General features: G+C 37.9%; 1 protein-coding gene across 1 annotated transcript in view; it reads left to right on the top strand.

The window, feature by feature from the left end:
* Positions 1-10,338, top strand: part of LOC110384620 (zinc transporter foi) — a 44,818-nt gene extending 34,480 nt beyond the window's left edge. Inside the window, 11 exon segments of the mRNA XM_064041933.1 lie at positions 3,321-3,821; positions 4,209-4,464; positions 4,467-4,530; positions 4,533-4,868; positions 4,871-4,978; positions 4,981-5,305; positions 5,716-5,846; positions 6,113-6,193; positions 6,564-6,632; positions 6,635-6,750; positions 7,294-10,338. Coding sequence (XP_063898003.1) covers positions 3,412-3,821; positions 4,209-4,464; positions 4,467-4,530; positions 4,533-4,868; positions 4,871-4,978; positions 4,981-5,305; positions 5,716-5,846; positions 6,113-6,193; positions 6,564-6,632; positions 6,635-6,750; positions 7,294-7,434 — 2,037 coding nt within the window. The 5' untranslated portion in view covers positions 3,321-3,411 and the 3' untranslated portion in view covers positions 7,435-10,338.
* The last annotated feature ends 8,279 nt before the right edge of the window (positions 10,339-18,617 follow it).

Here is an 18,617-nt window from a genome sequence, read left to right on the forward strand (position 1 = left end):
CCTACATTTTATAAATATCTCGCTGTTTCTTGCGCTTTCACCCTAATCCCAGGGAGCTTCTTCCCGTACATGGATAAACTAATAAACTACTGTCTTTGACACTCGGGGTTTTAGTAGCTTCCCAATAGTGAAAGAATTTTTCAAATTGGTTCTATAGTTTCGAGCCTTGATAAATTTAAGAATAAATTAGATTTTTCAGACAAAATGTATATGAAAACGCCTTATTTATATGGTTTTTTACAATAATTATCGACATTTTAACCGTAGTATAGTTAGCATATTAAAGTTGCTTTTCCTCTACCAAATTATAAGTATGTAGAACACTTTCTCATAGTCTCACGTACGACCTACGAGGTCTAGAAATGGATCGGTGACCGTCAGTTGACGTTACAATGACAACAACGTTTTTGCTAAATATAATATATTGGACATCGTCAGACTCCCGAAGTAACTTCCTGCACTCGGATAAAAAGTATCCCCTGGCCTTTTTTCTCTATACTGTGTGCCAAATTTCATTTGAATCGGTTCAATAGTTTTAGAGACAATTGGCATTCATAATATTAGTAAGGATTAAATTGAGACGCGAGTGAAACCGCGGGGACGCTATTCGTCTATACTAATATAATAAAGGAGACACAGTTATTTTGTTTGATTGTACCTTCTAAAAGGCTCTGTCAAAGGCTCTGAAACTACTGAACCAATTTGAGAAGCTACACTCGAGTGACATATATGCTATATTTTATGCCGGTACGGGCAATAGTTCCTACAGGACGCGGGTGAAACCGCTAGCTAGCTAGCTAGCGAGCTAGTATTAAATAAATGATGTAAGAAAACATGTTTTCGCGCAAAATCAGGCCAGATCGCTTTTTGCCTTGAACTTGCACGTAAAAGTCTTTATATTTAGATAGTTTTGATGGTCAAACGTTAATGTGCATTTTGTTCTAGATATCTGCCGTGTACAAAAATATTCTACGCTTATAAAATAGGATTACACAATTTTATTTTCACGGCTAAAGAAAAGTGAAATCTATATTTCTCGTCAAATAACGTTGCCTATCTGAAGTTAGCTATGGGTTGCTATACGTCATTTGTTGTGTTGTGTTTCTATGTATATTTATTACTCTCTCACGTAAAACTGCCGAATGTATTTTGACAAAACTTGGCTACTCCGTAATATAGCATAAATATATATCACTACTTTTTATCCGAATAAGCTCCGAGGACGCTATCCTCATCCTCATCCTCCGAGCCTTTTCCCAACTATGTTGGGGTCGGCTTCCAGGACGCTAGTTAATGACGAAATATCTTTATATAAAACCTAAATTATTTAACTTTCCATTCACAAAATATTTGCTACTAATCCTGAAAAATAATCTTATACTCAATAATAATAGATTTACTAACTTTTTATACTGTAAACTGTCGACACCGTATCGAATTGATTCACTGTCAAATTCGTGGCGATTATAGTTCCACTCTTATTAGTATCAGACGATTAGTTCCTGTTTTATTTTTCTTAGTTATTTAGAGATTTATAGTGACGTTTGACATATGTTTTAAATGTATTTTTATATTGGTTTTGTATAAACACGTGTCAAATGTCTTTTTTTTGATACTTCTTTTGTGATTGAAAATTGTTTGTAATATCTTTTATTTTATGAAACTTTTAACCTAGTAGTAAAAAATGGTTATATAAAGGTCTGTCAGTAAATTGGCTCTTAAACTAATTCATAAGAATTTCATAACAGCATGATTTATTTGTAGTTAAATAAAATTATCCTTTTACCATATCTGCCTAAGCCTAACTAATTATTATAAAATATACATTACACAATTTTCCTCAATCAAAAGCGACCGAAAATCAACACACAACGCCAGTGATTTACGCCGTTATTTCTGGCAGTCAGCCAATAACGACTGTTTTGTTATATACTCGTATGTGCAATACTGCGTCAAGACTGCATAGTGGGTAATGGCAGAATTATGTAATGTACAGTTTTGGCACATACCTATATTTCTATACATTTTTTTTTCAATGCATAATCTCGAAAACGGCTGGACCGATTTCAAAAATTCTTTACAATTTAAATTATTTTTATCCGTTATATCGAAGAGTCTGTTCCAAACGCTCGAAACTCAGAAACTACTAAACCAATTTCGTAAAACTAATCAGTATTAAATGGACCATTTATCGGGGCCGGTACGATGAGTAGTAAATTAAGTAGTATGATGCAACCATTTTCAATAGTAATTAAATAATAATGAGGAAGTTAGATAAACGAATAGGAACAAAGACAACTGTTATCTACAACAGTTATTAATATAGTTAGTGATATTATAATGTTTTTGTGTTCTGTCTACATAACTTATATCTTAGTATAGTTATTTTATGACTTTATCTTACTGTAGATAGAAAATCCGTCTTATTCATCGTCTGATTTCTTACCGATCCGGGAATCGAACCCATGACCGATAAGGTCAAAACCTGGCTGAATTCATTTTATTCTGCAATTCTTAAAAGTAAAAGCTTAAAACATAGATTATGTCCGCTATGCGGTGTAATTATTTTTTCTATTATAATGTACATAGTTAAAAGAATAACAAACATCTTAATGAATATTTCTCTCTTAATTTGTGGACAATAACAGGCGATTTTCTAGGAATATCTATAAAAATAATAATTTTAATCTTGCCTAAACTCCAGACACTACAGACACCAGACAAATATAACGAATTTTACAAATGGTGCTATCATCAAGTCGCAATAGGAACAAACTCCCCACAAATGAATATCTAGTACAAGGTCTTCAAATTAACCGAAAAAATCATCTCTAATAGATTAGTTTTTGTTTGTACTGCAATTACTCACAGATTGACTTGACCCGAGACAAAACCGTTTAACTAATTTTTTGGTCAACTTAACTAGTTTTTTGAATGCAGGTACTTAACTGCAAACCTTTAGAACAATTATTAAGCTGCAATAGTATTTTGCAATGGCTGACAAAACAAACTGAAGTCTAAACGGTTAATCCATCTTAAGAAGAGTTAAGGTACATGATATAAGACCAATAAAACCGAAAAGTCAAAGCAAATTGAAAACTAGCAAAATAGAGTGTCCATCAGAACCACTAGTCATTCTCCATATTATATCTCAAAATAGAGAGTTGCTACCTAGTTGCTTCCAGTTGCCATTGGGAGTGACCAGTGATTCTAATGGACTCAAAATAGTGGTGTTCTTTGGCAATTTTTGTGTACAACTTTTCGTCTTTTGTCTCAAGATTTGTGATTTGTAACTCATTTTTCCTTTTGCTTGTCCACAGATCAACAGCAGCCAACCACACGCCGCTACACAACAAATGGATTAGCCTTATATTATAATATAAGCCAATCATATTTAGCCTAAGCATAACCATGACTCGTCATATAGTCACCGTTTGTATGTTCTGCCTGCTCTGCGCAGCCCATTCCTGTGGCTCACACATAGACATACAAAGCAACGGAATCCTCACATACGATGCGAGCATCAACGAACCAGATCACTTAAATATAGACTTAGAAGAAAACGGTCTGCCCGATACCATCAGAAATTGCAGAAAATTAGACAGGGAGGTCCAAAAGGGAGGTAAAGTTGACCCTGATACATATGTACAGCAGATCTTTAGGCTTTATGGTGATGCTGAGCATATGACGATGAATTTGACCGGGTTCAATAAGATGTTGGTCGAGTTGGACCTGCATGAGCTGGTGGAAGGAGGGCAGAAGAGTGAGAGTACCGGTAGGGGGCTGTACCCCGGAGACCATGCGCAAGATGCTAAAATGATGTTGTTAATGTGAGTATGTTTTGTTTTATTCAAGACTAGCTGATCCCGCGAACTTCGTATCGTTCAAACCTTCCCTGCACCTCTACAAACATTTTAAAACCAAAATCAGCTCAATCGGCAAAGCCGTTCTCGAGTTTTAATCCGACTAACGAACAACAATTCATTTTATTTATATAGATAATATACCTAAGTATTTAGTTTGTGGAGGTCATATATGCAGTTGCAGTTAAAGTACCTACCCAAAGTTTGGCAGCTGATCAAAACGTAAAACTTTTTAATTAAGTGGATAACCACAAACACATTTTATTAGTTACTCACTTTTGCAATACTTTTCGATGCTAACTATTATAGACCGTTCCATCATTACAATGAACATTTAATTAACAGCAAAATTCTCTCTTTCCAGTGTATGAACAGCTCAGAACTAATCACAACAGTGAACACTAGGTTAAAACCGCCACATGACCACGCTCACGAACACACCGACCACCACATGCACGAAGCTGATGAGATCATCACGGAATCCACTCTTCAGACCATGTGCCCCATACTCCTGTACCAAAAACTAGCCAGCACTTCCATAGAAAGAACTGGATGTGTCAAAGAAACTAGGATAGGCAGAAGAACAGATGTAGCTCCTAAACACGTGCCCACAGAAATGGCGTACTCCAAAATATGTATGCCGTATGGCTGTACTCATCGTTGTGTATTTTGCAATCAGTGCTTGCGGTCTTCTCGGAGTAGCCGTGATCCCAATTATGCATAAGACTTATTACAATCATCTACTGCAGTTTCTAGTAGCTTTAGCTGTTGGTACACTATGCGGTGATGCGTTACTACATCTCATGCCTCATGCAATGAGTCCTGCTCATGACCACGACAGCCATGGGGAAACAGAACTCGAAATTCGAGCGTCCCACGACGATGGAATGTGGAAGGGACTTGCGGCTATGTTAGGTGTGGTCTTCTTCTACTTCACGGAAAAGGGTTTAACAGTCGTAGTAGAGTGGAGGAAACGTCGCCAAAAGCTGGAGGAAGACAAACTCCCTCAAGAGTCCGTGTCCTAAAAGACGAGACTGTAGGAGGCTGTTCAGGAGGCGCTAAAGCCCCAATTACAAACTCCACCTCAAATTCTCTCATGAAAATCTTCAAGCGAGACGAAAAGGGGATCCTACAACAAAGACTTGCAAGCACAAGTACTCTGAATACCCCTACTGTTATGACGAAATTGATACTGATACGCATGATGACCATCACTTGAGGGACGGTATACCGCCTAGTCCTAAACATGGGAAGAAACACAACAACTCAGTGAGTGTGGTTTCTTCAAATGCCCTGAACGCGGAAGGTAAGGAGGAGCCTACAGCGAAGGACTGGCTGTTGAAGGCAGAGTCGACTCCAGCGGTTGTGGAGATGAATAATATTAAGCATAAAGAGGAGGGAAAGGATCTGAAGGATGGTGATAGTTATACTGTTATATTGAGGTGAGTTGGCATTTTTAAGGAATCTATAAATTCTAATGTTTTAAAGCTGAAGAGTTTGTTTCTTTAGCGCGCTATTCTGAGGATCTGCTGGTCCGAAAATTTCTTTCAGTGTTAGATAGACCATCTATTGAGAAAGGCTAAGGCTACTTTTTATCTGGGTATGTGAGTAGTTCCCACGGGACGCGAGTGAACCGCTGGCAGAAGCTAGTCTAATATAATAAGTAATAATACCGTCTTCTATTTTTCCTAATTTGTATTAGTTTTTATTTTCATACCTTCTATCTTTCTTTCTAATCTATCTGTCTTCGTCCTTATTTCCATGCCAAAGAGCAAAAATACCCACTTTTACACGTTACCATTTTTTTGTATATTATGTATCTTCACTAATATATCTTCATATTTCCAGGGAGCACTCGCGCCCACCACGGGCACTCTCACGCGCACGGCCATGTGCACGCGCCGCCCTCGTCCATCGCGTCCGTCGCCTGGATGGTCATCATGGGAGACGGACTGCACAACTTCACTGATGGCATGGCTATAGGTACGTTTTACATAAGGCCGACAGCCAGTTGCGCAGGCCAAAACTGAAAGCCGACCCCAACATAGTTGGGAAAAGGCTCGAAGATGAGCCAGCTGCGCAGGATATATTATGCACAAGCATTTGCACTCACTATTCCTGTTCTAGCCCGATGGGACACGACCGAAGAGAATTTTCGTCTGTCTTTTAGATTTGCAAAATCAAAAGACAGTCTAATTACTTTATTTCCTTCGCGATGCATTTATTATAATATTCATTTATTTTTCCAGGTGCCGCGTTCGCTTCGAACATAGCGGGCGGTTTCTCAACAGCCATCGCGGTGTTGTGCCACGAGCTGCCTCATGAATTGGGTAAGTTGACGAAAATAATAACACCCTTGCCAATAAAGCCGATATTGTGCTGCCTAACCAAATAAAATTGGGACACTACTACTACCTACTTCGATTTCCACGCATCTCCCTACACGATCACATTCTCATAGAAGACTTAAAGCAGATTAAGAACCCAAAAAGCCTCGTCAGCAAGATAACTTACAATACAAATTACTAACTTAATAATTGACTAATCATTGGACACCGCCACACCACATAATCGCTGAGACTAGATTCAGTATACAATTTTGCTCAAAAATCCTCATATGTCTGTGTTTTTACATACACACACACACACAAGATGTATTTTAACTCCAAAAACAACTAAAAATATATTTTTCCTCCCTAGGTGACTTCGCAGTCCTCCTAAAAGCGGGTATGTCAGTCAAACGGGCAGTTTGTTACAACATACTCTCATCTGGTTGTGTCTTCTCGGCATGGTATGCGGCGTCCTAGCCGGCCACGCGCCGTCGGCTACTCGCTGGCTGTTTGCCGCCGCTGCCGGCATGTTCCTGTATATTGCGCTCGTTGATATGGTAAGCTGAAACTTATTTATTTATTCAAAATTTAATTATATTAGAAACAGCAGTTTTTCTATGTCAAAATTTACTAAAGACCTAAAACTTTTACCCTTCAAGTGGTGAAGGTTATGTGCTTTGCTGGGAAGAAGTGGAGCAATAAACTTCCCAGTAACAGGTATAGTATGTTTTGTGCACAGTAGGAATGATTTTGTGCATAACAGGGTGGATTAATTTACTACAACGCTTGCTAGAACTTGATTGAACACCTTTTCTAATCGGATGCAGAAAAGCAACCAGTATGGAAGGACTGCCTTTCCGACTTCGTCACCCAGTAACTTGGGACAACCCGATGCCTTTTGGACCCATCATAAAACTTTTATTTATTCTCTGCTACATCCATCCAAGGGTTGTATATAAAAGATCGCTTTTAGCGATAAGACAGCCCATTGCATCACATAGCCTTTTGAATTGTAATCTATATTGGTTTACTGTACATAATAAAGAATATAACTACTTTCTATATCTATAACTATTTACTAATAATATTATCTTCCACAGATGCCAGAGTTAAGTACATCGCACAGCAAAGAGGGTACTCTCTGCCAGTGCATACTGCAGCTGATGGGGCTTGCTACCGGCATTGGCATAATGCTGGTCATTGCCCTCTACGAGCACGACCTCAAAACGCTATTCGGCTAAACTGCAGAATAGCCTCCTGTCAAAATAGGAAAATCCTGTGCAAGATAGTACCAACCTGTGCAAAATAGTACCAACCTGTGCAAAATAGTACCAACCTGTGCAAATCATGAATTTTGTGAAAACGTTTAAACCAGTGATAAGTGCCAATGGGACATGTTTATCAAGTGTTAGTGGCTATAAGCAAAACGGTTTATGGTCTGTGACCATAGTGTACAGAATATGACCATAGTGTAAAAAGGGAAAATGAGAATTTTGCAAAATGTAATTGACGGTTAGATCTCGAATATAATTAATTTTATGTCGACGTTTTCTGGTGCTATGTTTTGTCACCTGATTTTGAGATTTTTCGAAAATACTTGTGAGCATATTTTTTGGAATTTTCTCCATTAGTGAATTGCACCTTTTATTTGTAAAATTACACTGACTACTAGGATAAATAGTGGCCAATACTTTTTGTAAAATGTTCAAAAATTAATTTTGATTTACTTGACTTGCTAAAATAAAACCAATGAAAGAATTGTACAATTTAAACTGAAAAAGATTGGCCCCTTGTCTATGGAATTTAACTTTTATTTTTAATTATAAATAATAAGTTATGGTGTCTACTTAAAACATGATTTCAAGGTACTTATAAATAGTGTAAATAAAATTAAATGAGAAATAAATAAATTGTGATAAAGCTATACTTCGAAATTTTCTTAAAATATTATTATTTTTAACACTCGAATACTTTGTGAAACTGGTTGTAGAATGTTTAAGTGAACAGTTAAATTAATTAAATGGTTAATATAAACTACATGCGTTTTTCGACTAAATATTATTACTAAAATAACTGTTGAACTATGGATTTCTTTGGAATTTTATTAACTAGTATATTCCACGCATAGGACATACAAAAATATTAATAGACATAATACATTTTTGACCAAAACCAACCTGCAAATTGCAGCTTATTAAATCAAATAAACATGGAAAACACATTACCCTTCTTGAAAGTTGGGTAAAACCAGTATTTAATTTTAAATATAAAATTATTAATATTACATTGAAAACTAAATTGTGGTTGTACGTACATAAACCATCCTACTAATATCATAATATTCATAATGCGGATAAAAATAGCCTTCGTTAAATATTTTCTAAATCAGACTTACTGATCCGTTCTTGAGATTAGTGCAATCGAGCCAACAAACTCTTGAGCCTGATAAAGTCAGTTTTTCATACATAACATGTAAATATGAATCTTCCTACTGTAAATGCTTTAATTAGCTGTATTTTACAACCATTCTGTAAAATCCATATTGAAAACAAAATTAAATTATAGTTATTAGTTATACTACCTCTTTTTCCCGTCTTTATTTTTTTTCTTTTTACATTTTATCATGATGCAATAGATATTCAAAATGATTCGGTTTTTCTTACAGAATGGTTATAAAATTACCACTATGTGTAGATTTTGTAATTTCAAAACTTTTTCTATTTAAACAATAGACGGAATTAGTAAAGGGTTTCTAGTATGTTAAAGCCAGAATTTTCCTACTCAACTTGAAAATCAATCAGAAAGCAGGCTTTATTTTCACAAAAAACATTGATATCATCGTTAAATTGTGGCTTTTACTAAAACTCAAGTTTTGAAAACTATATTTCAAAATTCTCTATGGGATTCATTAAGTACGGTCGACAATCCTTGGTCTAGCATCTACCAAAGCAGAGAAGTTTTACGACCAATGAAATATCTCCACTCAGGTATACTGATGTGATGTCCTCCTAGCTGATTATCGTTTACGGCGGCTGTTCTCATGTAAGGACATCAGCTAACTGCGCAAGACATATTATAGTGCACGAGCATTTGCGCAGATACAGGTGCACTCACTATTCCTTAGGGATACTACTAAGTGTTTGAAAACTAAATTGTATTGGTTATTTAAAATCTTCGCTTTGGTAAAGTCTAAAGTTTAGATATTTGGATGCGCACTAGTTCTTTTAGTATTAAAATTTTGTATTGCGCAGCTAATATCCTAACTTCAGGCTAGCCAAGAAACATCGACCGTACTACAACACTAGAATAAATTTTATCACAAAGACTCTTCTTTGTATTTTGTTCCTAAACTTGTACTTACGTATATGAATTATTGTGAATAAGTGTTACTTAATATCTACTTAAATACCACCATTGTATCCGATACAAAATACAAAAATAAAATTGTTGTAAATAATTACATTTTTTTCTTGCTTCATCTTTTGATAATTTTTGTATCTGATACAACGGTGGAAAAAGAATTGAAAACTCAACAAAAGTTAATAAAGGTGCGTTTAATTTTATTAGAAAAACGTTAAAATGCATTTCATTTTTAAATAAATTGGTTAAGTTGATATTTAACACAAATAAGTTGCTTTTTGTCTGTAAAGTGCTGCGTTTTGATATCGATTATCGATAAATGATAGTCGCATCACTAGCTTTCATTTATCGATGTCGATAATAATTGAGGCTAACTTATTTAAAATGTTATGGACCATTGTATGTGTGGAATTCCTTTGAAATATCTGTTCATTAATATTTTAAAAATGCTATAATTATTTATAGTGATGTTCTATGGCCTAATAGATACTTTTTTCAACAATATTCATGGACAAATATTTAAAAGTTGAATAAAACAAAAGTAACTATAGAAAAGCAGTTTGTAAGTACGTTCTTAAGTTATTTTTAAGCGATTTTTGATTTTATTGGTGTTTGCAAATCATGTTTGATGAGAATGTAAATATCGACAAACTGACCGATTCTCAGTTTTGTAAGATATCAAGGAAATGTGTAAAAATGTGATCGCGATGCGAGCTATGTGTGATAAAATGAAACTTGGACATACTTTGCTATATATTGTAATAAAATATAATTCAAATTCATAATTTTTAACGGTTTTATTTTTACCTAATCCTCTAGGGTGGGGTGTGATACTCAATAGGCTGACTGGTCAACATTATTTCACATAATTTTTCTTTATTTTGGTTTGATTAGGTAAGATTGAATAATTATATTATTCCTTTCTATACTAGGTGAAAACGGGAAACTAGTAAAACTACTAAATAAAAGTCATAACTTCTAAATAAACTTTTATAATGATCGAGTTGTCTTAAAACTGTATACAATATATTTTGTAGCTTCTTATTTACCTATGTATGACCATCTTGGCGTAACTTTCAACCGAATATTAAATGCATAATATCATTACAAAATTATACTTACTGCCCATTACATTTTTGAGTTAAACGTGTTAAAAACATTTTATATTTAATAACTTACCATGGAGCTAACCGACCGTGTGTGAAAAAGGTGTCCCGACATTATTATTATTATTTTTTCATATAAAAGTTACACCTAGACTTCACACTTTTATAATAAAAATCAAACAAGTTATTTAGCACATTTTATATATTATTTAATTGTGATTTTTATACAAATCAAGGCGTAACTCGCTTGGGATCGCGCGGGAACATCGAAGTCTTGCGGATATTGTCGAGTCCCAGGTACAACATGACCACTCGCTCCATACCGATACCACCACCTGGAATTGTAAATTAAGAATAGAATAGAATATTTTATTTGTAAAACATAGGTATTGACAAAAAGAGAAGAATGAGATTACATAAGGAAATAAATAAGGAGTACATAGAGTGTAGATAAGGGAGTACATAGAGTGTACATAAGGAAATACATAGGAGTGTTCATAGAGTGTACATAGGGTAGTACATAGAGTGTACATAAGGAAATACATAAGGAGTACATAGACTGTGCATAAGGGAGTACATAGAGTGTACTGGCTAATTTATATGTAGAAAGTTGAATAATTTACCCGCATGAGGAGGACATCCCAGCCTGAATGATTCAATGTACGCCGCTATCTTCGAGATATCTGAAATATAATAAATAAACATTATTAAACTCTTTAGCAAAACGAACTTCTTGCTTTTACGGACTTTATGTGTGTTGCAAAAGGTTTTAATGGCTGGAATCAGAAAGTAGTTCTCAAAGGAGGTGGGTGAAACCGCGGGGAACAGCTACTACTTAATATTATAAAGCTGAAGAGTATGTTTGTTTGCTTGAAGATGTTAATAATCTCTGGAATTATTGGTCTGATTTTAACTCTGTCTGTCTGTTATGCTTTCACGTCTAAACCACTGATTTTAATAAAATTTGGTACAGAGATAGAGTTGACCTTGAGAAAGACCATAGGATAATTTTTATCCTGGACTTTTGAAGAATTCTCTTGGAAACTTGATATAACCGAACTCTTCACGTGCGAAGCTGCGGACGGAAGCTTGTAAGCTGATAAATGAATAAATACGAGTATAACAATATAAAACGTACCGATGCCATGATGTTTAGCCCGTTCGGTAAGGAACTCGGGGTCGTGTATCCTCTGCGCTCCGCTCAGGATCTCCTCACCGCGCATGAACATGTCGTATGAGTTTGATACTTTCTGTAACACAAAATATAAATAAAAAATAATTATAAAAAATAATTCTTGAAAGCACTGGTACCCAGCTGCATCCGATTAGACTGGAAGCCGACCCATACATAGTTACGGCCGAAACATAGTTGGGACAAGGCCAGCCAGATGATGATGAAATGAAAAGTTGATGCTGTCGATTCTTGAATGCGTGACCATTTAGTAATGACGCATTCTACCGCGTTTCGGAAGGCATATTAAATTGGTGGGTCCCGGTTGAGATTTGAGCACCTTTGGTAGAAGTTAGAGGTCTGACAACCAATCTTAGAATTTTCGTGCATAAAAACAGGCTAGAATTTTTTCAAGATAAGGCCAAAACACTTCAATAAGATTTACTTTTCTTCACAGACAATATACTTATTCTATATATACAATATATTATTATTATAAGACAGTCGCTCCATGTGGCACACTGGTAATCAGCTGCATCAAGTTAGACCGGGATGTCACCTTGGCAGTCGTTACTGGTAGTCAGAAGCCAATAAGTCTGACACCAGTCTAACCAAGGGTATTGTATTGCCCGGGTAACTGGGTTGAGGATGTCAGATAGGGCAGTCGTTCCTTGTAAAGCACTGGTACTCAGCTACATCCGGTTAGACTGGAAGCCGACCCCAACATAGTTGGGAAAATGGTTTGAAGGATGAACTCACCGGGTTGTCAGCATCAGGCATGGTATAGAAAGGTCTGACAGCTAGCGGGTACTTGTCTAACACGTAGAAGTCGGTGTCGTACTTCGCTCGCACTAGTCTGCCGAGCAGCTTTTCGTCAGGAGTGGAGAGATCGTCTTCATCGCCGATTGTCACTCCTGGGATAGGGAAATTAATTGTTAAAAATAATATATTGAACGGGTATTTTATAACAAACATAACATATTTGACAAGTAAGTATGTACTTATATTAAAATGCGTTAAATATCTATGTAAAAGTATCACTTATGAGTTTGTTACTCTTTCATGCAAAAATTACTGAGTGAGTTTTGATGACACTTGGCAGTAATACTCTTTATTTCTTCATTCATCTACTTTCATTTATAATATTATATGAAAGGTAGACAAAATTATTACTTTCACATATGATTCGATTAAAATGTTTGAAAAAGACTATAGAAATATATATTAATAGCCGCATCTAAATTGAAAGCCTTTTTAAATTAATTAAAAATATTCAAATTCATTAAAAACCTGGACCGACGCGACGATGTATGTGGATAAAGAATTGTTGTATTTTTTTATTTGTTCACAAATAAAATAACTCCATAACGCCTGAGCTCATAAATTCACTATCTGACTGCCTAATTTAACTAAAAGCCTAGCCAAATAAGGATAGCTACCAGCTTCTCTGAGCATCTGTATGGCCTGAGGGAACTGCAGCACGAGCGGGGCTCGAGGAACTTGAACGGCTCCACGCGGTACTGCTGACCTACTGTCGCTATCTCTGATGCGTACCTGGAAAAATATATAGTGCTTAATCATCATCATCTTACGAGCCTTTTCCCAACTATGTTGGGGTCGGTTTCCAGTCTAACCGTCCAGTCCAACATATAAAGTTTTTAATATAAAAGATATATAAAACCTCTTTTGTGAATAAATCATATTTTAGAATAAAGTGTGAAATGAACTGGATTTTAGCAGTATTCTTTATCAAACTTCATCATAAAGTGGTCAACGAGTGCAATCATTATGGGATTTGTAACTCTTTTCCAGGACCCCGTTCCCGAGGACCCCACTTTACTACGAGCCTGACACCACCTTACTACGAGCTTGACCCCACGTTACTACGAGCCTGACACCACCTTACTACGAGCTTGACCCCACGTTACTACGAGCTTGACCCCACTTTTCAACGAGACCTCACTTTAATGCGGGATTTGGCTCCCAATTGACACCCGTATGACCCCCAAATGACACTCACTCTTGTGCTAGGCTGCGGAACAGCTGCGTGAGGCTGCCGGCGATGGTGTCGAGCACCTCGTGGTAGTGGTGCTTGAACGACATCTCCAGGTCGAGCCCCACGAACTCCGTGAGGTGGCGGTGCGTGTTCGAGTCCTCCGCGCGGAACACTGCGCCTACTGTGAATACCTGGGAAATATATTGTTGAATCAGAAACAAGGTATATAAGTACACCTTTAGCTTTTAATTGAAAACTAACTGTTAATCGCCGTTTTAACCAAAGAGAACTTCCCGTACTCAGATAAAAAGTAGCCTTAGTTATTCCTTGTTATTTAAGTTATTTGGCAGTGAAAATCCAGTCAAAATTGGCTCAGCCTTTTCAGAAATTAGCCGAGTAAATCGACAAGCATTTTTAATAAAAATGTTGTTTTGCCTGTGCACCAAATTTTCATCCATATGCATATAGGACAAGGGCAGGAGAACGATGCTATATTAGTTAAACAGACACGCAAGTAATATTTATTTATATTAGAAATTTTGTACTAAGTTACACCAATACCAGATTTGCATCAGAACCTGATTGAAACTGCAATGCAATTATTATTTTAAAGGAAATTATGGCGATAAAGTAGTAAGTCCTTCTTGGCAGTCGGGTAAAAAATGATATTCTTACATTATTATTTTACACCATCCATTTCTTAATACTTCAGAACATACAATATCAATAACAATTCATAACATAGAATTGTTATCCCTTTGTTACAGCTGTTGATTCTCCTTCTAGTAAATAAATAAATAAATAAATACCTTATCAAAATCAGCAGCGATGGCCATCTGCTTGTACAGCTGCGGGCTCTGCGCGAGGTAGGCGGACGACTTGAAGTACGACACGGTGAACACATTCGCGCCGCCTCTGACGCCGCCGAGATTATCTTCGGCGTGTGGATTTCTACGAAACCTGTCGAAAAATAATAGTGTTGTTATTAAATAATGTAAAAGGGTAAGAATAAGAATTATTTATTTGCCAAATCTAGGTATACAAATGAGCTGATAATAATATTTTACCTGATACATTTTGCCTTACAGCGTGCAAATTTGTTTACATAGTAGGTACCTACAATTCTATACATACAAAATTGCTCAAACAATACAAAACAATAAAAATAATTTAAACAATTCTTTCCAAATTAGGAACAATGTAGTTAATCAATAAATCAGTTTAATAATAACATACACTTATTTATTTACTATTTGTCGAATATCAATCAAAATTAACTTTGGAGTTAAACAAAGTCACCAAAAATTACTTTGAGGTATATTATTACGGCGAATGATATGATTACGCCTCATACCTAATATTGCCTAGACGAGTTGTTTTATGCCTTATTTTACATCGGACTTATTAACTTCATCAGATTTCAAAGTGATAGGGGTCATTAGCAACCATATGACCCCTATGACTTCCTATGACCCCATCTGATCCAATTTTAACAATTAGTTTTTTTCAAAGAAAGTTTTTTCATGTGGAAAATTTAGTGGTTTTTCAATATCTCACCTTGCTTAGTGAGTATATCTCTGAAGAGTCGACAGACGCCGGCCTCTATCCGGAAGATGGCCTGGTTGGCGGGGGTGCGCAGGTCCAGCACGCGGTTGTCCAACCGAGTGTCTTGGTTCACGCGGATACGAAGGGCTTCTGGGTCCTGGGGAAGTAAAATGATTTGGTTACAGTTTTGTTAGACATGATGACGGGATTAAATACCTGGCACTACACTTGATCGGTCCAAAATATCTAATAGGTTACCAAAACTCGGCTCAACATATTACACTATGCCGACACTCTGTCCATCATATCTAGTACATAACTCGGACCAGCATATCTAGTACATAACTCGGACCAGCATATCTACTACATAACTCGGCCCAACATATACTAGGCCAAAACTCGGACTCAACATATCTAGTACTTAACTCGGTCCAACAAATATCAAACCAAAACTCGGTCTTTACTATACCAAAACTCGGTCTATACCATACCTAAACTCGGTCTATACCATACCGAAACTAGGTCTGCATTAAACCAAAACTCGGTCTATACCACTCCAAAACCCAGTCCAACTACTACAGTACTTACATCATTCTTCTCCGGCCTCGCAGCATCTTCAATCTGCAGCGGCAGCTGTGTCCTGGCGGCAGACACGAGCCAGATCTCCGCGGCCGCCAGCTCCACGTCACGCACTGTGCACGACTCTATAGGGAGGCCGTCTTCACTACGGTCGCTTACCTTGCCAATACTCGATCTATATCATACCGAAACTCAGCTTGTACTGTGCCTAAACTTGGTCTATACCATACCAAAACTCGGTCCATGCTGTACCAAAATTCGGTCCGTAACATACCGAAACTCGGTGTATACCAAACCAAACCAAAACTCAGTCTAAACCATTATGAATCCCGGTCTATACCATACCGAAACCCGGTCCACACCATATCTAAACTCGATCTACGCCATACCAAAGTTCACTAAAAATCCTACTCACGTCATTCTTCTCGGGCCTCGCAGCATCGTCAATCTGCAGCGGCAGCTGTGTCCTGGCGGCAGACACGAGCCAGATCTCCGCGGCCGCCAGCTCCACGTCACGCACTGTGCACGACTCTATAGGGGAGGCAGTCTTCACTACGGTCGCGTATACGTCTATTATTGATTCTTTGTTATGCTGTGGGAGGAAGAAAAAGTAAAATTAAATTGAGCTAAAAGCTGTATTATGCAGGTAGGTTTTATGTCGCGTAAGTGGCCATGCTTATGTGTGAAATAGTCTATCAACCAAAGCAAAAGTTTGAGTAGCAAAGCGCGTCTTCTACTCAGAGCTGGAGACTGGCAAGCGTAAGCAGGGTGGTCAACGTCTGCGGTACAAAGATGTGCTGAAACGCCACATGAAGAGATGTGACTTAGATCCGTCACACTGGGAGGCTATGGCGGCAGATAGACCAAATGGAGGCGGACTATTAAGGACAAGGTGTGCAAGTTTGAGAGCCGGCGGAGAGAACAGCTCGACGCTAGGCGAGATGAGCTGAAGGCCCGACCACCCGCGGCCATACAATACACCTATATCGGAGGAGTGCTGACTTGCAGTGAATGTGGACGGACATTCACTGCAAAATTGGCTTTGTCAGTCACTGGAGAGCACACCAGCGAAGCTCTCAAAATTAAGCGCAGATCCAGTCGCTGTGGCCGAAATCGGCCAGGATCAATATATATATATAGTCTATCAACCATTGACATGTATAATCCATTTTGTCAAAAATCGTTTGAAACTGAAAAAAATAAAGACTACGGCATTTACAGTGCATGGGGAATTTCGACCTTATAGTATTAGATTGTCTCTATGAAAAGTTGCTTACAGAGGGACTTACATGGAATATGGTTGGTATATTGCATTACATACAAAGACAATATGCATATACAATAATATACATTTACATACAATTATGGCTCAAAAGTGGCCGGACTTTTGTGAGATAAAGCATCTATATCAAATATCGTCAAATACTCTAGCCATCTTGGGGCAAGCAAAGCTTGCCTTTGTAAGTCTACATACGGCTGGATATATTGACATAGAATTAAGAAATATAGATATTAAATAGATCTATGTGGTGGGAGACAATTTCTTTGATCAAAAATCCTATTGGTTGTATAAAGACTCTCCACTTTGGTAGAGTCTGTATGTAAAGTATACATCACACTTACTTGCCGGTAAACTTGACCATCTGCTTGCTGACTGCTCGCTCCTCGTTCACACTGATGAGCAGCTGCACAGTGCTGCTGCTCTGTCTCAGCACTGCGAAGCACTGCTTGCCTTTAGCTCGAGATGTTTGGAGACTGATGATTGTATCACACTTACTTGCCGGTAAACTTGACCATCTGCTTGCTGACTGCTCGCTCCTCGTTCACACTGATGAGCAGCTGCACAGTGCTGCTGCTCTGTCTCAGCACTGCGAAGCACTGCTTGCCTTTAGCTCGAGATGTTTGGAGACTGATGATTGTATCACACTTACTTGCCGGTAAACTTGACCATCTGCTTGCTGACTGCTCGCTCCTCGTTCACACTGATGAGCAGCTGCACAGTGCTGTTGCTCTGTCTCAGCACTGCGAAGCACTGCTTGCCTTTAGCTCGAGATGTTTGGAGACTGATGATTGTATCACACTTACTTGCCGGTAAACTTGACCATCTGCTTGCTGACTGCTCGCTCCTCGTTCACACTGATGAGCAGCTGCACAGTGCTGCTGCTCTGTCTCAGCACTGCGAAGCACTGCTTGCCTTTAGCTCGAGATGTTTGGAGACTGATGATTGTATCACACTTACTTGCCGGTAAACTTGACCATCTGCTTGCTGACTGCTCGCTCCTCGTTCACACTGATGAGCAGCTGCACAGTGCTGCTGCTCTGTCTCAGCACTGCGAAGCACTGCTTGCCTTTAGCTCGAGATGTTTGGAGACTGATGATTGTATCACACTTACTTGCCGGTAAACTTGACCATCTGCTTGCTGACTGCTCGCCTCGTTCACACTGATGAGCAGCTGCACAGTGCTGCTGCTCTGTCTCAGCACTGCGAAGCACTGCTTGCCTTTAGCTCGAGATGTTTGGAGACTGATGATTGTATCACACTTACTTGCCGGTAAACTTGACCATCTGCTTGCTGACTGCTCGCTCCTCGTTCACACTGATGAGCAGCTGCACAGTGCTGCTGCTCTGTCTCAGCACTGCGAAGCACTGCTTGCCTTTAGCTCGAGA

The sequence above is a fragment of the Helicoverpa armigera genome, chromosome 27 (genome assembly GCF_030705265.1).
Source record: "Helicoverpa armigera isolate CAAS_96S chromosome 27, ASM3070526v1, whole genome shotgun sequence".
NCBI classification, from domain to species: domain Eukaryota; kingdom Metazoa; phylum Arthropoda; class Insecta; order Lepidoptera; family Noctuidae; genus Helicoverpa; species Helicoverpa armigera.